This window comes from Lutra lutra, chromosome 17 (genome assembly GCF_902655055.1).
Source record: "Lutra lutra chromosome 17, mLutLut1.2, whole genome shotgun sequence".
Classification (NCBI taxonomy): domain Eukaryota; kingdom Metazoa; phylum Chordata; class Mammalia; order Carnivora; family Mustelidae; genus Lutra; species Lutra lutra.
Genome location: NC_062294.1, coordinates 53281506 through 53292197, shown reverse-complemented (window position 1 = coordinate 53292197; position 10692 = coordinate 53281506). Strand labels below are relative to the sequence as shown.

The window sequence follows — 10692 nt, the reverse complement described above, 5'->3', positions numbered from 1 at the left end:
AGCTGAAGGCAGATCCTTAACGGACTGAGCCACCCAGGCACCCCACCTCTAAGTTTTTCTTAAAGTCCAAGGTATATGGTCAAGTGCAGAAAAAGAAACAGAAGTTACTGATCAATAAGTACAGTTTGCTTCTATTTACTTTAAAAAACGTGCAAGCTGATATTGATTTGCAGAGATAAGCTAGAAAACCAGAAACATCAAATAGTTCCTCAGAAATGCTTGCAGCATCCTGATCAGGGGGCTTGGCTAACAATGCAGATTCTTGGGCTCTGTCTCAGGCCTTTGGCATCAGGATCCCTGGGAGTGGTGCCCAGGAATCTGCATTTTCAGTAGATTTTTCTGATCCTCATTTACTATCTGAGAGGCTTAGTGAAAAAGAGGGCAGGCCCAGAGACAAAGACGCTGCCAATTATTTTTATGCTCTTTCCATGGTGATGGAGCTATGGGCTATTTTTATTGGCGTGCGTGTGTTTCAGTATTTTCCAAATAAACCCGTAAGAGTCAGGGTCCCACTTATCATGGGACGGAACCCTCTAGTCTAACCTTCTTCCCTCTTCCCCCACATCCTTCTCAACCCCCCGCCCTCCCTTCTCCTGCCCAAGAAAACTCTTGTGGTTAATGAGTCTCGGAACAGTGAAGTGAAATGAAAGTCATAGATAAGAGCGACAGCCGCTGAAGGATTCAGTGGGGGTGGGGGAGGCCCCCTGCAGGAGACCGCCCCTCCCCCACCCCCGAAGTTGGGAGTGAGGCGCGCCGGCGACACAAGCTGACCCTCTCTGGCGACCCCACAGAACTACTCCACACATCCCTCCAAAAACACCAGCAGCTTCCCGACCCCCGTCCGCCGTCCCCCCTCACTCCCAGAGAGCCTTCAGGCCCGGGTCACTTCCGAACCCCGGAGGTGGGCGGGGCACAGGGTGGAGACTCTGGGGGAAGAAAACGCATGGGTCTCCACCGGGTCCCTAGAGATGTCCCCGCTACCGCTGCTGCTGCTCCTGCTGCTGCCGCCGCCGCCGCTGACTGTGGAGCCCGCCCGGGCCTCACTGATCCGGTACCGGGGACCCCATCACCACCCCAAACCGGGGACGGCCCCTCCCCCTCTTGCCCTTTAAGTCTGGAGCCCCCCCGGTTCAGTGACTCCCAAGCCTAGCACCCCAAGACCCATGATTCCTATCTCTTGGGTTCACAGATCTCCAAACGGGGCTCTCACCCGGCAGGGGGTGGGAGGGTTCCACCCTGTTAGGTCCTAAGAGGGCAGCCCTTTCAGTTTAAGGTCCTCCAACCCTGAGACCCTGCACTGGGGGACTCCTCTGTCCTTCCTGTCTCCAGACAAGTTTTGGGAGGACCCCACAGATCCCACCCTGAGCTCTGATGATCTTGTACTGGGGTCTCCAGACATGTGACTCCCCCTACCCCAACCCAACAAGATCTTGGAGACTCAGAGCTGTGACTCCCCCAGACTCACATCTTCCAAACTGTTTAGGTCTCTAGAAGTCCAGTTTTGGGGGCCCCAGTGACTTCCCCCTTTCCCTGGCCTCTGGTTCCCCAAACCCCAATCTCTCACTTCTTCTCCTCTCTTCTCCCATTCCCTGGAATTCTTGATTTGGAGGGGGTCCTCTTCCAGGAAACATTTTCCCCACTTGACATTCTTGAGCCTCTCAAAGATTGAGTCATGGGGGGCAAAAATGTGAGGGAGGGAGCAGGGCTCCAAGGAGTGACTAAGAACAGGACAAAAATATTACTGCACAGGATGTTTGCTAACCTGCTTTTTGAACCAAAAAGCTCATGGCCATTTCCCAAGCCAGCGCAAAAGATAGTGATTCTCTGAGAATCATTTCAAGACCAACAGCATCTGCGTGACCCAGGAACTTGGTAGAAATGCAAATTCTCAGGCTCCATCTTGGACCTAGTGAATCAGAAAGGACAAGCTCTGAATTTCACCTCTCAGTCAGGGATTGGCAAACACTTAGTTCAAGGGCCAAATTCATCCTGTTTTCCTGTTGCCCAGGACTGTTTTCATGCTATACTCACAGAGGTTAGTGGTTGCAACAGACACCAATGGCGGGTAAAGTCTTTACAAAATCTTTGCCCTTCACCCCTGCTCTAGGTGGTTCCTGTTCCTGCTAAAGTTTGAGAACCACTGGCATAGAGGACTACTTTCTCCTTTTTTTTTTTTTTAATTTGACCACATAAACATTTGTTTGTTTTTTTGTTTGTTTGATGGGGGGTGGGTAGGGAGAGGAAGAGCCTACAAGCAGGGGAAGAGGCAGAGGGAGAAGCAGGCTCCCCACTGAGCAAGGAGCCCCAATGCAGGACGTGATCCCAAGATTCTGGGATCATGACCTGAGCCGAAGGCAGACGCTTAACCAACTGAGCCACCCTGGGTGCCCCTACTTTCTCCTTTTTAGTGCTTGAATGGATTCCATTCTATGCATGTTCCATGCAGAGCCAAGGCCTAGCTAGTTGGTCTCCAGTTTTCAAAATTAGATACATCCTCATAAACACCTCTTAGTGCACTTGTCCAGTGATCTCCTATAGATGAAACTCATTGAACCCAAATTAAGTTGGGCTAAAATGTGTGCAATTTTAAGCCCTATGATACATACTTGCCAAATCATCCTCCAGAAAGTTTGTATCGATCCACATCAATCCACAGCCGGAGCCAACAGTATCGGCGGTTCTTTGCCAATCTGCAGGGTCAGAAAAGGTTTCTGACTCTTGTCATTTGTATTCCTTTGACGACTACTGGGGTTGAACATCTAACATAAAAAGGTGTTATTTTTTTAGAAGCTGTTTGTACTTCTTTTGCCTGTTTATGTCCTTTTGCCTATTTTCCAAGAACTGTGAAGTTAGCTTGCCACAGTTTCATTTCATGGGTGCCCATAGAAAACACAAAACTCCCAGGTCAGAGACAAGGACGGGTTATTACTCTTGGCAACAGTAGGAGCCAGGTTATTAGTTCTCTGAACCCCAGTTACCATGGGGTGAGATGAAGAGGGCTGGCTGAGACCTGCACACGCAGTAAGGTATATTACAGGAAAGGAACCCAAAGTTTAGGGAAACTGAACCTTTTATAGTGGATCATAAACCTGCTTGCTCTTTGCCCCAGAGGGAGACACTCTCTTTCTCCCAAGGCTATTCACTAAAGGAAATCCTTGACAAAGTCCCTTTTTGGAAATGTGAGAGAACCATGGCAAATTGTCTCCCCAATGCTGGGTTGTTTATCTTACTCTTATTTGTTTGTAAAAATTCTTTGCATATTAAAGGTATTAACTCTTTGGCATATAACCTGTAATTATTTCCCCTAGATTAAAACAAAAACAAAAACAACTTTTTTAACAGCTTTGTGTGTTGGGAAAAGGGAGTACAAAGTTTTAAAATTTTAGAGTCCCATTCATCAACATTCTCCCCAATAATTTCTGATCTTGTTATCATGCTTTGAAAAGCCAGAGTCATTTAAACATTTTACTTCATTCTAGGGCTCTTAAATATTACATTTAATGGGGTGCCTGGGTGGCTCAGCCAGTTAGGCATCTGCCTTCAGCTCAGGTCATGATCCTGGAGTCCTGGGATCAAGCCCTGCATCGGGCTTTCTGCTCAACGAGGGGTCTGCTTCTCCCTCTCCCTCTGCTCCTCCCCCACTTGTTCTCACTCTTTCTCTCTTGCTCACTCTCTCTCAAATAAATAAGAAAAAAATCTTTTAAAAAATTACATTTCACCTTAACTCTTTGATTATCTGGAACATAGTTTAGTATAAAGAATGAAATTGGGATTTGGTGCTTGTCCTCTCTCCCCACAAATAGTAAGGAAAATTGTCTCTAACGTCATGATGAGAAGCATGCAAGGAACAGTTTCTGCAAAGGCTAGTTTTTTTTTTTTTAAGATTTTATTTATTTATTTGACAGACAGAGATCACAAGTAGGCAGAGAGGCAGGTGGAGAGAGTGGGGGAAGCAGGCTCCCTGCTGAGCAGAGAGCCTGATGTGGGACTCCATCCCAGGACCCTGGGATTATGACCTGAGCCGAAGGCAGAGGTTTTACCCACTGAACCCCCCAGGCGCCCTGCAAAGGCTAGTTTTATGTTTAGGGTCTTCGGAAACCTTTGTGAATGTCAACTTCCTGAGGATGGTTTATTTTATGTTATTCGGAATGTCTCTTATTGAAAGATTCTGGGGGAAACTCTGTTTGGGATGGCTTGCTCTTGTAAAGTCTTTAGGGAAATTTGTCATCATGGTTTGATATGTGTTTCGTTGGGTTTCCTGGAAGGTTGTTATTGTAGGGTTTCTGGTAATGACAGTTATTGTAGGGCCATAGAGACATTTGCTTTATCATTATATCCTATTTGGAACATTCTGTCATAGAGGGTCTCCAGGAAGAATAGTTTCCTAACTGTCAGTATTCTCCCCAACAGGATCCCTCTCCACCGAGTCTACCCTGGACGTGGGACCCTGAACCCACTGAGGGGATGGGGGAAGCCAGCAGTGCCCCCCAGTTTGGAGGCCCCATCCCCTGGGGACAAGCCTGTCTTTGTACCTCTCTCTAACTACCTGAATGTGAGTCATGGCCCCAGAGAGTCCCTGCCCTCCTCCCCCCTTAGGAAGCCAAGGTCTTCATTCCCCCTCTCTCCTGTTTTGCCATCAGGTCCAGTATTACGGGGAAATTGGACTGGGAACACCCCCACAAAACTTCTCTGTCGTCTTTGACACTGGCTCCTCCAACCTCTGGGTCCCGTCCATAAGATGCCACTTCTTGAGTCTGCCCTGCTGTGAGATTTCTTTTTTTTTTTTAAGATTTTATTTATTTATTTGACAGAGAGAGATCCGAGATCCCAAGTAGGCAGAGGCAGGCCGGGGCGGGGGGTCGGTGGGGGTGGGAGCAGGCTCCCTGCTGAGCAGAGAGCCCGGTGTGGGGCTTGATCTCAGGACCCTGAGACTATCACCTGAGCCAAAGGCAGAGGCTTTAATTCACTGAGACACCCAGGTGCCCCGCTGCTGTGAGATTTCATGGGGGATGATAAGGCTGAACAGAGGTGATGAGAGAAGGGAGGCCTGGTTCTTGGCTTCCCAAGGATTTCTGAGGCACTGTTCTGACATGCCTTCAGGGGTGACAAGGGCACAGAGGCAGGAGGCACTGAGGATATTCCCTTTCCCTGGTGACACCTCCCTGATCTTCTGACCTAGGGTTCCACCACCGCTTCAACTCCAAAGCCTCCAGCTCCTTCCAACCCAATGGGACCAAGTTTGCCATTCAGTATGGAACTGGGAAGCTAGATGGCATCCTGAGTGAGGACAAGCTGACTGTGCGTGACCCTTGACCCCAGGAAGATCTGGCTTAGGGAGGTGGCTTAGGAGGCGGGGCTTCCAGGGCAAATGTATGAGGCTTCTGGAGTGTGGGGCGGGGCTTCTTCAGTAAAAGGGGCAGGGTTTCTCAAGCAGGGGTGGGGCTTCCTGGTTAAAGGGTGGGCTTCTTAAGTGAAGAAGCAAAGCTTCCTAGGCAGTTAGAGTTGTTTTCAAATGTCTCCAAATGTGGGATTCAGGCCTTCGTTTGCAAGATCTCAGGATTACAAAGGTAATGTCCTCCAAGAAGTAACTTGCTTCATTTGCATCTATCCCTAGATTGGAGGAATTAAGGGTGCATCAGTGATTTTTGGAGAGGCTCTGTGGGAGCCCAGCCTGGTCTTCACTTTTGCCCACTTTGATGGGATACTGGGCCTCGGTTTCCCCATTCTAGCCGTGGGAGGAGTTCGGCCCCCGCTGGATACACTGGTGGACGAGGGGCTACTGGATAAACCCATCTTCTCCTTCTACCTCAACAGGTAATGGGGAAGGGTCTACCTTCCTATGAGTCCTAGCCCCAGGAAGTGCTTTCTGTTTTTAGGAAGTCCCTTACCCACTAAAGGAAGTCTCATCCTCCACTCACCAAGTCACCAACCCAGTCAATATAAGCAATACCTGTTCCAAAGTTCCACTGGCCAAGCAACCTTAAGACCCATGAAAGACACTCACCACCATTTTAAATGCTCCATGTTCCAAACCCAAACCAGGAAACTCCGTGCTCTACCTATTCAACTTAGGAACGCCCTCTTCACTATACAGAAAACCCAAATGCCATTTGAGAATGCACTCCAGAAGTCAGAAGTTACCCATTTTATTTTTTAAAAAGATATTTATTTATTTATTTATTTATTTATTTATTTATTTATTTGACAGAGAGAGAGATAGAGATCACAAGGAAGCAGAGCGGCAGGCAGAGAGAGGGGGGAAACAGGCTTCCTGCTGAGTAGAGAGCCTGATATGGGGCTTGATCCCAGGACCCTGAGATCATGACCTGAGCCAAAGACAGAGGCTTAACCCCCTGAGCCACCCAGGTGCCCCTAAGTTACCCATTTTTTTTAAGATTTTATTTTATTTTATTTGACAGATAGAGATCACAAGTAGGCAGAGAGGCAGGCAGAGAGAGAGAGGAGGAAGCAGGCTCCCTGCCGAGCAGAGAGCCCGATGCGGGGCTTGATCCCAGAACTCTGGGATCATGACCTGAGCCGAAGGCAGAGGCTTTAATCCACTGAGCCACCCAGGCGCCCCGTAAGTTACCCATTTTAATCTAAGAAGTCCCAGGTACCTTTTAGGAAGCTTGACCTTATGTTCAGAAATCTCCACCCACCATCCAGGAAGTCCCCACCTTCCCTCTGGAGGCCCATCCCCCATAGGCATAAAATCCTATGCACTTTCAGTTACCGTGATGTCCACCCCAGTCAACCCACTGTGTAGATCTCTCCTTCTTGCACCTCCAGGAATCACTGCCCTTCCTCCCCGCCACTCTCAGCCCAGTAGGAAGTCTACCATCTCTGAACTATGAGACCTACAATTCAGAAGGTCTCACCATACACCCAGGAAGCCACCCCACTTCTACCCAAGTCATACCTGTCAGAGCCAATTCACAAACCCCAATGCTCCACTTAAATTCCACCCCAAAAATTCCATCTCCCACAGCCAAATCAAGAAGTCCCATCCTCACTTCAGAAAGCCCTCAGGACCCTACAATCCTGACCTTCCTCAAGAACAGTCCTCTCTCTCTTCACTTCTTGCTTTGCTTCCCAGTCACAACATCTAGGCCCCGCCTGTACCCACTACTCCCACCTAGAACCTGGAGACCTTCCCTTGGCAGGAATTCCCTTCCTTGGCCCCTCCTGGGGCTGGCAAGGGAAACACCCATGACATTGCCAGTACTTTGCCTCTACAGTGATCCTAAGGCTGCGGATGGAGGAGAGCTGGTCCTGGGTGGCTCAGATCCAGCTCACTACATCCCACCCCTCACTTTCTTGCCAGTCACGATCCCTGCCTACTGGCAGATCCACATGGAGCGGTGAGGGACCTGGCCTTCTAGGTCTGGGAGGAATGGGCTAGAGCCTCATCTCCAGTGTTCTGGGAGAATGGAGCTTGGAGGCCTGGACTCCTGGGTCTGAGGGAGGAGAGAACTGGGTCCAGGATTCCTGGGTCTGAGGGAGGAGGGGCTGGGGTCCAGGATTCCTGGGTCTGAGGGAGGAGGGGCTGGGGGCCAGGATTCCTGGGTCTGAGGGAGGAGGGGCTGGGGGCCAGGATTCCTGGGTCTGAGGGAGGAGGGGCTGGGGGCCAGGATTCCTGGGTCTGAGGGAGGACGGACTGGGGGCCAGGATTCCTGGGTCTGAGGGAGGACAGGCTGGGCTAGGGCTCCTGTGTTTGAGGGAGGAAGGGCAGAGGGCCTGGACTCCTAGGACACTGCCTCCAATGTCTACTCCTTGCCCCCTCACAGTGTGAACGTGGGCACAGGGCTGACTCTTTGCGCTCAGGGCTGTGATGCCATCCTGGACACGGGCACATCCCTCATCACAGGACCCACTGAAGAGATCCAGGCCCTGCATGCCGCCATTGGAGGAGTCTCCCTGCTGTTGGGGGAGGTGAGGACCCAGTGTCTGGTAGGGATTTGATGGAAAACAATGCCCAAGAGTGGGAATAAATGGTTAAGAGGTATCGCAGGGCAAAAGGCACTGGGCATCACGAGCGACAGGCTGGGGGGTAGTGGAAGGGAGCAAGAACCCCTCCTAGGCCTCTGCAGAGTCACTCCGGACAGGAGGAGATGGTGATGGAGGTTTATTCAGGACTGAATGGGAGTGAGAAGCCTAAGGAGCCTGGGGGGGTCTGGGGGAGGTGTGAAGGAAGTGCAGGAAGAGTCAGGGGGCATTAGCCCCCCGACAGTAATCAGCCACAGAAGAGGGGAGCCCTTTCTGGGAGAGAGAAGCGTTCCCAGAAGCAGCCTTGGGGAACACCCACACAAAGGAGAAGTGGAGACAGGGCAGGAGCAGCCCGAGGCATGGGAGAGTGGAGGCTCACAGAAGCTGTGCCAAGAGAGTTTCAGGCCTGGTGGGGGGCTTGGTGCCACATCAAAGCTGCTCGAGAAGCCCTGTAGCTCCCGGGGGGGAAGGGGGGGTATCCTTCCAGGTCAGGATTTCTGTGACTCTATCCCTGTTTTCTTTGGCACTACTGAGAGGGTAGAGAAAACTCAGTTTGTGGGGCTCCGAGTTAAATGTCCAGGATGTGGGCTCGTAATGAGCCAAGCGAACCAGGGAGATCATAGTGGTTCAGTGTGGCTTGCCTGGGGTTGGGATTCCGCTCTGCCACGTAAGAACTATGCTGTCTTGGACAAGTCACTTAGTGTTCCTTGGTCTTGGTTTCCTAACCTCTAAAGTAGGGTCACTAATACCTCTTAGGTATGTTGTGGAATTGAATAAATTAATCCACTTAAGGTACTCGGAACAATGCTCTGATGCTGTCATCTCTCTCAAGAGAGATATACACTCAAAATTAACTTCTCACCATTCCTTACCTTCCTAACAAGGTAATTACTATTGGTTTTTACGGAAAATAGACTTCCTGGTAGTCATTTACATTACAGTCATTTCCAAATGTAAACATTTACAATATTTACAGCCTAGCTTTGTATTCTTAAGGACTTGGGGATGGTGGGATGGGAGAGCAGGTACCCCATCAGTCTAAAAAGGGCAGCTCTTGGCCACTCAGTTCCAGCCAAGTGTTCCCGTGCAGGGAAAGCCAGATCTTCTGGTTTGTTGGAGAAAGCTGAAAACATTATTTGAAACCTCCTGGTTCATGAATAATAACACTCTTAGTATGTGTCAGGCATTCTTCCAAACTAACTCATTTATTTCTCACACAATATCTCTGAAGTATTACTATCAACTAACACCTTCAAATTGGAAACTGAGGCACAGAGAGGTTAAGTGACTTGTCTAAGGTTGCACCGCACTGGACTCCAAGGATACAATCTGTACCACCGTGGTGTACAGTTGGTAAATAATTTTTAAAACATTTTTGAAACTGTTAGACAATTGCGATACACCTGTGGGCTCTGTGTGCCTCACGGGGCCAGCATTTTTTGATCTACAAGTAGATGGAGGAAAAGGTTTGATCAAAAGGGAGCCTAAAGGAAGTGGCAATGATTATGTATGTGTGTGGTGGGCAGAGCCGGTAAGGATAGAGAAGGCAGTAGAGCTTGACCACACAAGGCTCTGAGTATCTACTTTAAGCAGAGCAGGAATCCTTCAACTCCCCTTGTTCCTCTTTTCCTTCAGTACCTCATCCAGTGCTCGAAAATTCCAACACTTCCTCCAGTCTCCTTCCTACTTGGTGGGGTCTGGTTTAACCTTACAGCCCAGGACTATGTCATCCAGGTAGGTGGTCTTAACAAGTCAGAGTGATGCAGTAAGATGGGATTTGAGAGGATGGAGCTAGGAGTGAGACATCACCAGGGCCGAGGAGGGGCCACAGAAACACTTCTGGTGCCCGGGATTGTGGGCGGGGGCAAGGCTCTGGCTCCCCGGGAAGAGGAGGGTTCGGTGCGCGTGACACACCCAGGGGCCTCTCTTGTCGCCCTGCAGATTGCTCGGGGTGGTGTTCGCCTCTGCTTGTCTGGCTTCCAGGCCCTGGACATGCCTCCGCCTACAGGGCCCCTCTGGATTCTTGGCGATGTCTTCTTGCGGACCTATGTAGCGGTCTTCGATCGCGGGAACCTAAGAGGCGGTGCCCGAGTGGGGCTGGCTCGCGCTCGCTCTCGGGAAGCAGGACCACAAAGGGGCGGGCCCGCGCGGGCGCAGGGCACCGGTTGGCGCGCTGGCTAGGCGCACGCGCACCGAGTGGTAGCCGAAGCATAACTAGCTACTCAGTACAAACCCGTTATTTACATTGACCCTACCTGGGTTCCCCCCCCGCCCCTTTTTAAAAAAAAATTTAAGCGCACGATTTTCGGAGAGAAAAATTAGTGTGCAGCTCTCTGGAGTTGAGGAAGAAAGGAAAAAAGGGCTCACACCAGTGAGGGAGCCTTGTACTACGAATCCCATGAAGCCCTTCGTCTACGGCCTCTGTAGACAAAGGCGTCCGGCACCGCGGAGCATCACGGACCTTGTATTCCAGGCTGTGTTCTTTTGCCGGGGGCGGGCGCAGCCACAACATGCGTGGGAGGCGACAGGTCGCGACGGCAGCGACAGGTGGCAGTGGGGGGTGGTGGCTGAATCGTAAAGGGCTTTCCAACCCTTGTTTTAAGGGGTGGGGATACGATTCCCGCAGACTTCATCTTCTGTTCCTCTTCTCTCCTCTGGGATTCTGAGACCCCCCTGGGTCCGCCATAAAGGCGGGGCTTGAAGCCC

The 10692-nt window shown here is 50.5% G+C and overlaps 1 protein-coding gene across 1 annotated transcript; it reads left to right on the top strand.

The window, feature by feature from the left end:
* Positions 1–913: 913 nt before the first annotated feature.
* Positions 914–10603, top strand: NAPSA (napsin A aspartic peptidase). The gene is made up of 9 exons (XM_047712545.1): positions 914–1051; positions 4411–4552; positions 4641–4764; positions 5180–5298; positions 5615–5814; positions 7239–7361; positions 7788–7932; positions 9622–9720; positions 9928–10603. The coding sequence occupies exons 1-9, from the start codon at positions 969–971 to the stop codon at positions 10165–10167; spliced, it is 1275 nt and encodes a 424-aa protein (XP_047568501.1). The 5' UTR covers positions 914–968; the 3' UTR covers positions 10168–10603.
* The last annotated feature ends 89 nt before the right edge of the window (positions 10604–10692 follow it).

Coding starts and splice junctions, on each gene's coding strand:
- NAPSA (XM_047712545.1), top strand. CDS start 969: ATGTCCCCGCTACCGCTGCTGCTGCTCCTGCTGCTGCCGCCGCCGCCG. Junction 7,362..7,787: donor TGGCAGATCCACATGGAGCG/GTGAGGGACCTG, acceptor GCCCCCTCACAG/TGTGAACGTGGGCACAGGGC. Junction 9,721..9,927: donor CCCAGGACTATGTCATCCAG/GTAGGTGGTCTT, acceptor GTCGCCCTGCAG/ATTGCTCGGGGTGGTGTTCG.